The sequence below is a fragment of the Trachurus trachurus genome, assembly GCF_905171665.1.
Source record: "Trachurus trachurus genome assembly, chromosome: 18".
In the NCBI taxonomy this organism is placed as follows: Eukaryota; Metazoa; Chordata; class Actinopteri; order Carangiformes; family Carangidae; genus Trachurus; species Trachurus trachurus.
Window position 1 is genome coordinate 14,957,620 of NC_139909.1, and position 15,140 is coordinate 14,972,759.

At 39.3% G+C, this 15,140-nt stretch overlaps 1 protein-coding gene across 1 annotated transcript; it reads right to left on the reverse strand.

Moving 5' to 3' along the window:
* Nucleotides 1-2,528: 2,528 nt before the first annotated feature.
* Nucleotides 2,529-14,808, reverse strand: LOC311001911 (Fc receptor-like protein 5; the record flags this gene model as incomplete). The annotated part of the gene is made up of 23 exons (XM_083993089.1): nucleotides 2,529-3,590; nucleotides 4,904-4,972; nucleotides 5,134-5,196; nucleotides 5,277-5,339; nucleotides 5,422-5,499; nucleotides 5,916-5,975; nucleotides 6,067-6,123; nucleotides 6,232-6,282; nucleotides 6,404-6,462; nucleotides 6,552-6,567; nucleotides 7,114-7,224; nucleotides 7,416-7,658; nucleotides 7,949-8,021; nucleotides 8,187-8,257; nucleotides 8,920-9,126; nucleotides 9,223-9,498; nucleotides 9,620-9,895; nucleotides 10,249-10,458; nucleotides 11,328-11,597; nucleotides 13,153-13,362; nucleotides 13,631-13,900; nucleotides 14,174-14,434; nucleotides 14,772-14,808. 23 exons carry the CDS (start codon nucleotides 14,806-14,808, stop codon nucleotides 3,499-3,501), a joined length of 3,123 nt encoding a protein of 1,040 aa, XP_083849215.1. The 3' UTR covers nucleotides 2,529-3,498.
* Nucleotides 14,809-15,140: the final 332 nt, after the last annotated feature.

A 15,140-nucleotide genomic window follows, 5' to 3' on the forward strand; every position in this document is an offset into this window, starting at 1 on the left:
ATTACATCAGACTATATACTGTATGTTGCGGCTTTCCTGCCACAAATAAGCAAAAGGAACAGGTGTTTACACAAATAAAAAAAGGAGATGTAATCCATTTTAAACTAAATAAAGAAAAACTAAATAATATCCTCCCACATACAGTACAAAAACCTTGTGATTCCATTCCTGGGGCAGCTCTAATCAAAACCTGCTTGAGCTGCATGTGATTTAAATACAAATTAAAGGGGCATTGTCAAAAACAACGTAAATGGACACCGAACATATCTATAGAGAGAAATAGAATTTCAAAAGACCTCAATAGTATTTCAAAAGAAAATATTAACTTAATGGTCCTCGACACATTATGGCTCTTACACTGCGCATACATTGTACAACTTAGTAGAAATCACCTGTGCAGTTTTCCATGTAGCTCTAGACACATCAAGAAAACTACTACGGTGCTAAAATCATGAACCTGCCTCTGAAAGACACAGAATTGTAAAATGACTGATGTACTCACTGAGCAATGACAGCACACAGAGCAAAGTGTGGCCCATCTTCACACCCAGCACCGACACCATCGCTCTGCTTCTGAACATGTCTCTAATAATAATAGAGAATAAGAGGGAGTTACATTTCACACATGTATGACATCTGAGTTTTGCTCGATTCCCTCTAAGTATAGCCTCTCTGTTCTTCTTCCTGTTTAACACAAAGCTCAGACGACAATATGACTACAGTATAGCACTTAGACCTATTGACACTTCCTGCCCTCTGCTAAAATATAGTGGTCTGTCTCTTGTTGGTTAGTGTCTGGCCCATGAGGTGTGTTTTCAATATACGCATGAATCTGATGTAAAATGTGATTAAAACAATATAATTTTTGATTGACTGAATTACAACTCTTATATATATATATATATATATATATATATATATATATATATATATATATATATATATATATATATATATATATATATATATATATATATATATATATATATACATACATAAGTTCCCATTTACACATGAAGCTCAGCCAATGTGATGAAGAAAAAAATGAGACAGTGACATCACCACATTCACACCTCATGAAAAGAAGAAGCATCATCTACTAAACACAAATGTTTCCACACTGTTCTGCATCTATCACCTCTTTCTGGTACATGCGGTCAACGGTGTGAAATACCTCATCTACCAACCCACATCTCACTACCTTTTCAGTAGAGCAGCTCTAGGTGAAAATGTTGTTCACTTATTTTCAGTAGAGTCAACATGCAAACATAAACAGTTTTGACATTGAAGTCATATAACCTTCTTTACATGTTTTGTTCACTGGATCATCAGTTCAGACTGACTTGTTCACAATAGTTAAAAAAAAATTAAAGCAACTAAAAAAAACTTTTAACTGGATATGCAAAAGTCTCTTGTTTCTGATGATCTCTCTGTACAACCTACAACAGCAAATGAGGCCATCGGTGGGATGAGATAAGCTATCTCTTAATAGTGTAACTCCATACCTTCAGGAGGCAGTGGTCGGGTCGGTCCACCAGATGAAACGATTTGTGGCACTCAGACTGGAGAAGGCACACAGGAGCCAGATAAGCAAGTAATATGCGCTAGAGCTCAGGAAAGTGCATTCTTCATTCCAGTATAACACTACTGCTTTTGTCCACAGGGGTCGCCAAAATCAACACAAAATTATAGCTGCTATACAGTAGCAGCAATGGGTCAGGTCTGGGCTATTTTTTGGCATATTTAGGCAAATTTCTTTAAGCGAAGATGCTCTGTAGCAAGTTTGGTGTCAATTGAGGAAAAATCGTGGGAGAAGATAGATTTAATAACTTTTGCAGTTTTTGGAAAAAAAAAAACTGAGTGATGGACTTCATAATTTTTAATAGGTTTAAATGTACAAATTTTTTCTTCAATATTGAGGCTACAGGTTGATAGATAGAGTTGTTAAGCTGTAGCATGTATGGTTGATTTGTTATGAATTTTCAAAGTTTTGAACTATAGACGCTTGCTGTAGCGCCACCATCAGAACTATTGACTTGAGTTGAGGTAATCTAATCTGGCAAAAGCAGCATGAAGACTGTCCTAGTGCAGATCAGGTTTTACTGTAAAGTATGAGGCAGTCCAAAACTGAAAAGTCCAAGGCACTACTCTTTGTAGGGGCTTTAAGTTTTAAAAAATCCAACTGAGATTTTTGTCTTCACTTCAATATGTTTATTTACAAATCCAGTTGAAACTAATGACATGAAATAGTGATGCTAAATGAATATTAAAAAATAACTTAAAAAACCACACAACACATAATGTAAAAAAAAACAACAACAAAAAAACCTTCATTCCACTTTGCAAACACCTAGAAAAACTTACCACACTGTATTGTGGTAATGTTTCTATACAGTACTGTAAAGTCAAAGTCTGTATTTGTGTGAATGATGACTAATATACCAATATATGAAAATATAAACATCACAGCTGACATATACAATTCAAAATAAAAAAGTATATATTATGAGCATAAATTCAAAAGCAAATCCACTACGCAGCTTTATTATTTATACCAATGATGTGATGCTTTAGAATATGATTAATGAATGACAAATGATGTCCAATGTGAACTATATTGTAAAAAAAAAAAAAAAAAAAACTGATGCTGAACTGTCTGCCTGTAACATAAAACGTAATAGTACTACTTCACTTTAAGACTATCTTTATTAAGAACTTGTAAATGTCTCTAAATTGGTCATTAATACTGTTGAAAATACGCTATTTAGTAACGCATGAATGAACAAATAACTTACACAAATTATAACACTGTTTTCTTACATTGACGCATGTTTTTTACTTGACAAGATCAAGTTAATGCTTGTAACTCACTAATCTTACAAGATACTGTCAATTTATCTGATTCTATGAGACTAATTGTTAATAACTTTATAAACATCTGATGAATGCAAGGCAAAATGCTCATGATGGAGAAAACAAAAAATCTCAGAAACCACTGAGACATGAGGCTCAACAGTACAGATGTATGTGAGATCATTATTTGGCAAGGAACATCATTGTTGTCCTTTTTATCTAACATGTTATGTTAGATAAAATGTATGTTATGTGTTAAACTAATTAATAAAGTAGTTATAAATCATTTATAAATCCTTCATAAGGAGAGTCTTATTATAAAGTGGCACCAACTTAACAAACAACTGATAAAATAACTATACAAAGCACAACAAATAATGAACAATAATGAAGACACTCAAAATATCAAATGTAAATCTCAGAAGTCTAAAACAATAAATCCATGTGTTTGCATAAGCTATGAACAATAAAAGGTGAGTATGTGTGATGTAAAGCAGAGATACACAAAGTGGTTCCAGAAAGTTTTGTCTTTGGTTTTGTTGATGCAGCTTTTCACAGACCTGGGAGAAGAGGAAAACAAAGACACAGGTTTATCCAAGATACGCTGAGTAATACTATACTATAACTCATAAATCAGAATAATATTCAAATAATAGCACAATTATTACCAGAAGATGTTCCTGGTTTATTGACTTGAGCATAAAGATTTTTATCAGTTGCTGCAGGAGATGATTTTTCTAGAAACGGAGACATGATTAGATCGAGGCAAAGTTTAGAAGTGACACTGTGAGTTCAGGAAAGACAAAAGGTTAATCAAGATGTAATGTACAAGTTAAAGGAGTATTATCGCAAATCCAAATCCTTAATTCGGCCACTAGATGGAGCCAGGCGGAGCTTATCAGATATAAACAAGTGGGCAGCTGTCAGAGAGAGAGAGCAGCCTCGTTTAGTCCCCCCCCCCCCCTCCTTCTCCCTCCCCCCTCCTCCTCCCTCACCAGGCTGAATGAACGTGCAATCGCGGGAAAAAGAAAACTCGCTAGTGGAAGCGGCAGCTCTACGTCGCGAACAACGACAACAACGGCAACAACAGCAACTGAAACGTCCTCCTCCTTAATAACGCTGAGAGGACAGCTGAAGAAAGACACAGGGACGTGGAGACAAAGTGTTCTACCAGCGATTCAGTGACTGTGAGCAGCCTAACACACTGCTACATTAGGGGCCGTGTCCACCAGACGCGTTTTCAACGCTCTGGGCGTCTATTTTACATTCAAACCCTATTGAGTTGGGCGCTCACAGCGCTCAGCGCCCTCAGCGGTAAAACGCCCTGGGCGCTTGCTTCTTTTTGTCGCGGCGCTCAGAGCGCTTCGAGTTGAAATCTGTTCAACTTTTAGAACAGCGCTACGCTCGTCAATGTCACTTTTCCCCGCACTGACCAATCAGAATCAAGAAGGGGCGGGACATACGTTACCGACAGAAACACAACCGGAGACGTGGCTCGGTTTATATCATGACCCACACTTGTGTTGAAGGTAGGCCGACCTCAGGGTCCATGTCAAAAGCTGCCGCTAATGCTATTGTGTATTTCTGACACTCGTTGTAGTGTTTACATTAAACAAGGCCGGAACACGGAAGTGTCCGAGGACTCGTTTTGTAACCTAGCAACAGCGGCATTCTGACGAGGGAGAGAGAGAGCGCTAAGCGCTGGGAAAGCAGCGCTCAGAGCGCTGTCAGAGCTGAAAACGCGTCTGGTGGACACAGCCCCTACTTACTGTTGCATATTTGTCCGGTTCGGGGGTCGGATTTGCGAGTTCCGAGTGCATTTTAACGCAGCAAGCGCCGGGCCGGCTTGGATCATAACAAAGACAAATGCTGCATTTGCCCCACGGACACTATACTGTTGGCGATTTTTTTTGTAAATTTAGTTATGGCTCCCCCCGACCCATCTTTTGCATATTTCATCTTATTTTATGCTATTACTGCTGTATTTGCGATAATGCTCCTTTAAAACTCATAAATCAGCACAATATTCAAATAATAGCACAATTATTACCAAAAGATGTTCCTGGTTTATTGACTTGAGCATAAAGATTTTCATCAGTTGCTGCAGGAGTCAATTTTCCTATAAATGGAGAGGTGATTAGATCAAGGCAAAGTTTACGTACAGAAGTGACTCTGTGAGTTCAGGAAAGACAAAAGCTTAATCAAGATGTAGAGCTGCTTTAAGCTATTATGAGTTATAACTCATAAATCAGCACAATGAACAAATAATTATTATTATACCAGCAGATTTTCCTGGTTTATTGACTTGAGCATAAAGTTTTTCATCAGCAGGAGTTGATTTTCCTATAAAAAGGAAAGATGATCAGATTGAGGCAAAGTTTAGGTAAAGAACTGAGATTCAAGTAAGATGGTGTCATTTTTACCAGTAGCTGTTTCTGGGGTTTTCACTTCAGAATAAAGAGTTTCAGCAGCAGAAGATGATTTTCCTGTGAGAGAGATGAGTATTAAGCCATTTCAGCATACAAAACAGAAAATAAACATGCATTACCAAAAAGACATTTTACCAACCTTTCTTTTTCTTGCCTTTTCCTTTGCTCGGGATGTTGTTGACATACGTGGGACAGTTTTCTAAAACAGAAGTCTGATCTAAAATACAAAAATATGAGAGAAACTAATCAGTTTTATGCTGCAGGAGCTCTGAAATACTGGTGATTGTCTGCAAGGACAGTAAAGACATGTGTCTCGTTGTAAGACAGAAGAGAAACAATATGAAAGTGATGTGATGTGGGAGAGAGTGACGCGTATGTTGTTCCCTGCAATTGACAGCGCTCCAGTGCTCGATCACGCACTAAACAGGCTGAGCACCGACTGGAGGCAGGGATTAATGAGACTCGCAGAGTAGAACTCCTCTAAACTATGAGTTATAATGTTTTATTTGTGCTCTCGCTGTGTTTTATTTCTCTTTGAAGTTACTCATACATCTCCTGTTTTGAATGTGTTTTAACCTGAGAAAAAAAAAGAGGAGGAAAAAAGTGATTGACAGACATCAACCATGTATGTACCTGTAGTTTCAATCTTCAAATCAGAGTAAAGAGAGGTCGTGGCTGGTTCAAGATGATCGGCTGTTAAAAGAGGAATTTATGAAATAAAGAAAACTTGTTATTGTTTAAGGCACTGCATGTCCTTTACATCATATATATTTGGAGCACTCACGTTCCTTTCTGAAATTTTTTAGTTCAATTGAAGAGTATGTTACATCTGGAGCTTCACCTGCATGTGTAATAAAGACATAATTCAATGACAGAGTTTCATATCAAATATTAAAGTTGCATTATTTCAGGAGACTGGTTATAACTGCTCCAAAAGTAGAAACTGTACCATTTGCAGCATCTTCACAGTCTCTCATTGTATCAGAGAGATGAGAATCATCTGTGGCAAGAAAGAAAACCAAGGTCAGGTTAAGGTTTTACCTCCATTATATAGAATAAAGGCAGGTTATATAAGACAGGTTATTTAACTAATAGTCATTGAGACTAGTTTAGAAACAAACCATTTAGAGGAGAGGCATTTTCATGGTGATTTGTGGTGTTGCTCTCTGACTGGATCGATCTGTAACATCATAAATACAGTAGATTTAACACAGAAACAGAGTGAACTGTTGTTATAGTTAAGACCAGAGAGAAGAGTCTTGTACTGACCTGAGGAAGCATAAATCTGTAAAAAAAAAAAAAAAAAGACATTTGATGAATGAGTTTTTGAATGTAATCAAATTGTTATTGTGCTGCTTTACGTTACAATGATATGAGTTCATATTATTTAATACTTAAAGGGACAACGAGGAGTTTCTATTCGGTTATAAAAAAGTCTCACGTTAATGTGGATGAATCTCCGCTACCCACACTTGTTAATGGGCCCATTTTCGATAAATATATCGTTCTGTCTCTATCGTTATTTTGTTATTATTAGTGGTGGCGGAAATGCTGGTCGAGCCGACCAGCGTTTCCTTCATGGCGAGTTATGAGAATAACGCCGCCGAACCGCCGTTTATGGTCGGAACTACGGTGGTATGTGAACCCCTTTGAACCTCTGACTTTAATTATTGATGAATGAAAACACGAGTCCGTCTTGCGCCGGTCAAAGAAATGTACGGTGCGCGCGGAGGCTCATAAATGTAGTGTGAAAACGCTTCGCTTTTCCAAAACTCCTCGTTGTCCCTTTAAAGAATAAATAAAGGTGATAGATAGAAGATAGATGTCTCACCCTTGGACCGTCTGTGGCGATACACGAGGAACAGGACGACAATCAGTACGACTCCACAAAGCAGCAAAACAATCAGCCACACAAGTGAAGAGCTTTCAGGTTTGGGCCCAGCTATAAATGTAAATATTGTAAATTAAATGCTAATGAAACTTTTCAACCAAATTGATAAAAGCTTTCCTAAACATTGGAGGTAGATGGCAGAGAAGCAAAACTTTATTAAATGCCAAAAAAACTAATAAATGTACAACACAGTCACAGCTGTATACTGTATGTTGACAATCAAACATTTTAACACTACTCACCTCTGACTGACACCCAGCTCTGTGCAGACTCTTGTCCTGAGGATTCACACCTGTAGAAACCTTCATCAGACTTTGACACTGCAGAGATCTTCAGCTCCATCCTGGTGTCGTTTTGGATCAGTTTGTTATTCTGATAGAAAAACACACTGGAAGGTTTTTTGTTTGTCCTGAATTCACAGCTCAGAATAACAGACTCTCCCTCAGTCACAGGATGGACGGGGCTCGACAGGATCAAACCAGAACCTGTAAAACAGTCAGAACATGAAGCTTCAGTCAGAGATCAGCTGGTGCAGACCTTTAAAAACCATGAGAAATAACATGAATGTGTGTAATTCATGTTAATCTACAGAGGAAGTGATTTTGTTTGTGTTGTGAAGCTACAATTACTGAACAAACCATGAAGCAGAGTCACAGACCAAACTCTCAGAAAGTCACTGTTGATGTAACAACTCAACTCCAAAATAAATTCACAAAATCACATGAGACATGAGACAAAATTATTCAGATTCTACAAAAAGTGAAAAAAAATGTACCATGTGTAGTGATGTTGACTGTGTTGCTGAACTCTCCTGATCCAGACTCACACCAGTAAACTGCATCACTGGGCTGGGATGTGGAAATTATACATGAGGATCCGTTCTTTATTCTCTGGTCAGAACAGGTCCTATGGTCATTATAGTGGTGACCATAATGACTCCAATGGTCATTCCAACGGTCAATCTTAGGAAACCTCCTCAGTCTCCACTCAGTGAAGTTTCCCTCACATCTCACTAAGATCTCCTGGTAGTTGAAGTGCTGCACTCTGTCAGGACTCACTATGAGAGACGCTGATGGATCAACATCTGAACAACAACAACACACACATACACACAAATATATTAACATTAAAATTTGTTAATTGTACATATTCCTTTGTGTACAGAAATGGCTGTTTGTCCTGTTTGTCGCGCCTCCTTCTACGAGTTTTCATGAGTTGCCGCACGAGTTTACCTGAGTAAGGAAAACAAATTTGATTGGTCGTTATCGAGCGGGTGGGATATTCAATGTTTGGGGCGAGACCGAGCTCGGTGTGTGTGTGTGTCTCAGACGTTTGATTGACGGATGACGGATCCAATATCACTGGCTGATGAATCGTGAGCATTGTGACGCATAAATCGTGCGCCTGCATTATCCAATGCGGAAAAAAAACTACCCCACGTTCATCCAGGATTTACTCGAGATAGAATTTTTAATAGAATATAATTTTGCACAAAGTTTGGGCTACATCGTCTGATAGATGAGTTATTACACTAAAGTTAGGGCCCACAGTGGGCTCAAATTCAATTTTCTTTTCTGAACACCTTTAATCTGTTCTTTGTTAAGCAACAAACAACTTTAGAACAAACACGTATCATCTCGACAAACTGACCTCCAGACCAGACAAACGTTGGTTCACTAGTCTCAGTGTAAACCACTGGGTCTCCTCTTCCAGCCTGACACACATATCCTGCTGTGTGTGTCTGACCATGGACCATGTAGGAATCCTGTTCAGTCCCACTGCTGCTACCAGGGAGCAGCTCAGAGCGGTAGGAGAGCTGTGATGGATCAGGAACAGCCTTAGACCAGAAGAACCTCCATCCTGCAGATTTAAGTCCAACCTCACACTTGAGAGTTACTGAGGCTCCAGGACTCAGCCATGATGGAGACACAGTGAGGACAGGCCTGGGTTTGACTGTTGGGAAGTTGGACATAATATGGACAAACTATATGATACAGTTTCAGTAGAAAGGAACAAAAACACTTTTTAATGAAACATGATGTGATTTACCATCATACACTGTCAGTCTGACTGAATCACTCCACTCTGTTGTATTAAGTCGATCACTTTTCACTCTGCCCCTACAGCTGTAGTCTCCACTGTGGGATGATGAAGCAGGACTGATCCTGTATTCATGTTGATCTGGAGGTTTGAGTGAGGTTGGTGTTTTCCACTCATACGTCCACTCAGTGTCTCCTCCCTGGATCTCACAGCTGACAGTGATCGTCTCTCCTCTGTAGATCTCAGGCCAGTTGGGTTGAAGAGTCACAACAGCTCTGTTTGGGACTGATCATGTCGAGAATTAAATAACAAAATGACAAAAAGTTAATTAAACATCAGATTGCTAGTCTCCACCTTAATGATTTACCATGAATCTAAACTTAGTTTACATTATTTCTATACCCACTAGCATTAACAATCCTGACTTCCTGACTGTCCTCTGTGTAGTAGACTGGGTCTCCTCTTCCTCCTCTGCACCTGTAGACTCCTTCCTGTGAGACTCTGATCTCTCCACTTGTCTTGAAAGCAGCATCACGTGGGTTCAGAGTTTCAGAGAGTTTATTGTCTCTGTACAAGTTGTATTTCCAACCAGATGATGGGTTCACAGAGCAGGTCAGTGTCACACTGCCCCCTGCTGGTAGGACTCTGTCACTGGCTCTCAGTGAGGCCCGGGGTTTGTTTACTGTTCAGTTCACAGAGAAAAACAAGACAACTCAAAGGTTAAATATAATTTGCTTCAGAAAGAAATTAAACTGCATTAACAACCAAAAAACAGCTTCTTCTGTGATTGTTATTATTATTATGTGATTTCATTTGACATGTTTTAGCAAAAGCCTATTTTCTGTTCTTTTGTTGCACCATTAACACATTTTACTGAGTGTCTGGAGCAACATTTAGAAAGTGTTTTATTGTTTTGTTCAGATGAAACAAAGTTTTAAACTTGTAAAACAACATTTTCATATGGATGAAAGTCACACTTACATGATACAGTCAATGTGATTTCCCCCCACTGTGTTAACCAATAGTTCTTCTGACCCTGGCACCTGTAGTCTCCTCTGTGAGATTCAGTAACACTGTTGATAGTGAATTCTCTGAGTGATGGAGGTTTGTATGAGCTGGTTGTTCTCCACTCATACGTCCACTCAGTGTCTCCACCTCCCTGGATCTCACATCTGACAGTGATCTTCTCTCCTCTGTAGATGACAGACCAGCTGGGCAGCAGAGTCACAGTGACTCTACTGGAAACTGTTGATGTCAAAAACACACATTTACTCTAAGAGACAGAAAATCATCATATAATGTCATGGCTATTAAATCTAATAGAAGTGTAGTGTCTGTAGTTAGGTGAACAAAACAACACATGAACAACATCAGTTGAAGTTACAGAGGAAAACTGCATTCATTTACCCAAGGGATTCGAAGCAGGAATCAAACCCAAGTAACAAGCCAAGTAACGCCTGTGCAGCAGGTCCCACACTTTCTCACGTGACTTTGTGATCATGTTTCTTTGCTGTGACTGTCAGGTACAAACAGCTGATACTCAGCACACAGAGGGCGACAGCACACTGGACTTGAGTCTGACACTGAGGTTACTGCACCTGCAGCTGAGTCAATGTTTACCTTATGTTTTATCTATCTGTTTAGTTATTATTGTTATTATTTATTTACTTTCCTACTTAATTAAGGTGAACATTCTCAAACCTGGTCAATGCTAATACTATCTAAAAAAAAGTTTGAACTTCCTGCATTGTTTTATATCAGTTTTATTTTTAAGTTCCGGTTCACCTGTGGGGGAGCTTTATTGGGGTAACACACAAAGGGGTACGTGGGTGACGTCAGACCAAACTAAACTATTGCTGCTCTTGTGGAGGAAGACTGTTCCTACCTGCAGCTGTGTGTTTCCTGACTCTGCTCTGTGCTTTGCAGAATAAATGAACAAACTCTGATCCATGGTGTGGTCATTCTTCAGCCTATAAGCAACCATTTCACAACTGCTACACACCAGCTGATCAATGAAAATACTTCAATAGCTGTTGGTATCAATGTTTCTCTTACGATACTGATGAACAGAAAAACTGATTTTACAGTGAATGATTTCTAAAGACTAAACTCACCAGTTTGCCAAACGGTGACTTTGCTGCTTTCTTGTGTGGTGAACTCTGGTTCTCCTCTCCTTCCTCTGCAGGTGTAGATGCCTCCCTGTGTCATGTCTCTGGTTGACCAGTCTGTTTCTCCAACAGTCTGAGATGTAGAATAGTAAGATGTTCGTCTGAACCAGGTGTATTTCCAGCTGTTGGACCGATCCACAGAGCAGGTCAGAGTCACCCTGCCCCCTGCTGGTAAATCTGTGCTGTCTGGTGTCAGAGTGGCCGTGGGTTTATTTCCTGTAAAAGAAAACAAAGAAAATTAGAAAACAATTAGGATGTGATTATGTTTTATTACATTAGAAACTTCAAAAGTAAAGACTTGAAATATTCCACAAAACTAAACATCCACTATTTAAAGCAGTAGCCTACTAAAGAACTTTCAGTTTTGGTTGAGTTTGGCGGCGCCTCTGGACCAAAGCGGCAGTGTTTTGCCTGAAGGAAGACTACATTTCCCATGAACACTAGCATGAAGCCCTGTAAATATCCTGCATTAAAGCAGTACTAAAGAACTTTCAGTTTTGGTTGAGTTTGGCGGCGCCTCTGGACCAAAGCGGCAGTGTTTTGCCTGAAGGAAGACTACATTTCCCATGAACACTAGCGTGAAGCCCTGTAAATATCCTGCATTAAAATTAACAGAAGACATCAAAACTAAGTTTCTGTTTCCAGTGGATCATTTCAAAGTGAAAACACAAACATAATCCATTGCTAAAGTGCCGTTTTGCCTGTTCCCTCCTTGTTGTGACTCGCAAAAGTGAAAGTGAAAGTAAAGTGAGAGCCGGGTTCCTACCATGCTCCTCAAAGCTCCTCTTAGTGCCAGAGAAAGAGATACAGACCCCCTCAGACCACAACAGAGGTGTCATTCAACTTGTTGTAAGTCGATGTACCATCACAAAAGTTATGAAAATATTTTATGAAGGTTGAAAAGTTCCTTAGTGTTGGTTTAATTTAGATTTTACCACAAGATAAGTACTACACAGTAGTTTCACTCTGATGTATAATTTGCTTATTTAATGACAAATGTAGTTGTGTAAAAAGTTAACTCCAGTCTACTTTGTCCTCTTTAGTTTAAATATGACTTCTGCTGTTAAAGAAAACTGCACACTGTCTTTTTCATAATCATGTTCATTCACTGAAAATTGTTTTATATTGATCCACTTAGACCATTGACTGACAGATTAATATTGAATAATAAAAAAAAATTATACATTTTATTTTTAAGCGCTCTTACACATGCTCAGCAACACTTTACACTTTGAAAATCATAAAATAGAGCAAAGTCAGAGTGAAATACAATTAAAAACAGCAAACAACCGTATAAAACACACAAAACTATCTCTGGAGCGGGTGTGGGTGAACAGGCGTGCAGCGGAGTTCTGGATGTATTGCAGTTTATTTAAGAGTTTGGATGGTGAACCATAGAGGATGCTGTTGCAATAATAGTCCAGTCTGGATGTGATAAATGCATGGATGAGGGTTTCTGCAGCAGAGAAGGTGAGTGAGGGGCGGAGACGGGCTATATGAGGTGGAAGAAAGCGGTCCTGGTGATGTGGTTGATGTGGAGGTCAAACCTTAGCTGACTGTCAAAGATGATGCCAAGGTTGTGGGTGTGTGATGAGGGAGACAGAGTGCAGTTATCGAAGATGAGGGAGAAGTTGTGGCTGGCTTTGGTGTATTTAGATCAATGAAACATTAAGAAACAACATTTTCAGGATAAATGAGAGACAGTTCAACTCACCTGATACTGTCAGTTTCCTGACTCCACTCCACTGTGTTAACAAATAGTCTCCTCTACCTCTACAGCTGTAGTCTCCACTGTGAGACTCAGTAACACTGTTGATAGTGAATTCTCTGAGTGATGGAGGTTTGTATGAGCTGGTTGTTCTCCACTCATACGTCCACTCAGTGTCTCCACCTCCCTGGATCTCACATCTGACAGTGATCTTCTCTCCCGTGTAGATCACAGACCAGCTGGGCAGCAGAGTCACAGTGGCTCTACTGGAAACTGTTGACATCAGAAGTTTACATTTTCAATTGTAATCAATTGTTTTTGTGAGAGTTTGGATTTTCAAGAAAGTCTTGATAAACAACACAACCATCATTTAACAGCTTTAACACAAAAACAGATGGACAATACATGAAACATGAAAACATACTATGTACTGTAATGACCTGCATAAACAAGTGTGGATGAATGTATGTGTGTTATTATACATAAACAAACTTTGCTAACTATTAGCAGCGGACATTAAGTATTAAATTATTAAACTCACCAGTTTTCTGAATGAGGACCTCCTGACTGTTCTCTGTGTGAAACTGTGGCTCTCCTCTCCCTCCTCTGCAGTAGTACAGACCTCCCTCTGATACAACAGCTCTGTCTGATCTAACGTCTTTAACTTGATCAGCTCTAGAAGAGCGTGAGACTCGTCTGAACCAGTCGTATTTCCAGTCATCAGGACCGTCCACAGAGCAGGTCAGTAACACACTGCCTCCTGCTGGTATGATTCTTGTGTCTGCTCCCAGTCTGGCCTTGGGTCTATCAGCTGTTCAGATTGAACCAAAAATAACAACAATTAAATGAGTTTATTAAAACAGCTACGACCATCACATGACAGTTACAAACAGAACATTATTCGCTGGTTGATACGTGATTTAGGAAACAAAGGGGTCACCACATAACTAACTAGGTCCTGTTTCTGTTCTATTAGTTCAGTGATCAGAGGTTCCCATACAGGAAGTGATCTAAGTGCTGAGCACAGATTCACTGTGATTAGTTTTTGTCTTTTTCAAAATGAGAGAGAGACAGTTTAACTCACCTGATACTGTCAGTTTCCTGACTCCACTCCACTGTGTTATCACATTGTCTCCTCTAACTGTACACCTGTAGTTTCCACTGTCAGACTCAGTAACACTGTTGATAGTGAATTCTCTGAGTGATGGAGGTTTGTATGAGCTGGTTGTTCTCCACTCATACGTCCACTCATTATATCTTCTTCCCTGGATCTCACATCTGACAGTGATCTTCTCTCCTCTGTAGATCACAGACCAGTTGGGTTGAAGAATCACAGTGATGGAATCTGTTGATGTCAAAAATACACATTTACTCTAAGAGAAACAGAAATGGCCGCGGGAAGTGGGGGTGCTGGGGGTGCTGCAGCACCCCTAGTGGCCAGAGTGAGATTGGAAAAAAAAATTTCAAATTATTATGAATACATAGCCTATTAATAATTTATGTTCAATGTTTTGGTGACTAGATCTTCCAAAGTTGAACTCTTTATAGACTTAGAGTAGAGTGTGTAATCTTCCCACTGAGAGAAACAGCAGAGCGCTCCCTGACAGCTCTCAGTGAGCTGCCGGTGAGCCCGCAGGAGAGCACAGCACCTTTTTTTTTTTTTTTAGCGGAGCCCTCCTTACACACACAGATGTCCATGTAAGTTAGCCATCTGGCCATCTTTCACGTGAACAGCTCTTTTACAAAGTTTCCAAATTGGCTATGTGTCAATTTGTGTCACTGTCAGTTTGAAACTAGAGAAAGTTTATTGAAAAGTTAGGTAACACTTTATTTTAAGGGGTCCTTGTTCCTGTGTAGTTACCTAATTAATTACAGTGTAATTACCTATGTAACCGTATGTAATAACATGTACTTACATTGTAAATACATAGTGTATTTTGGTGTACTTACAGGTCCTTGTTACACTTGTAATAAGAAATGCTTGTGCAAAGAGAGAGGCCACTTTGGCATTTCTTATTACAAGTGTAACAAGGACCTGTAAGTACGCCAAA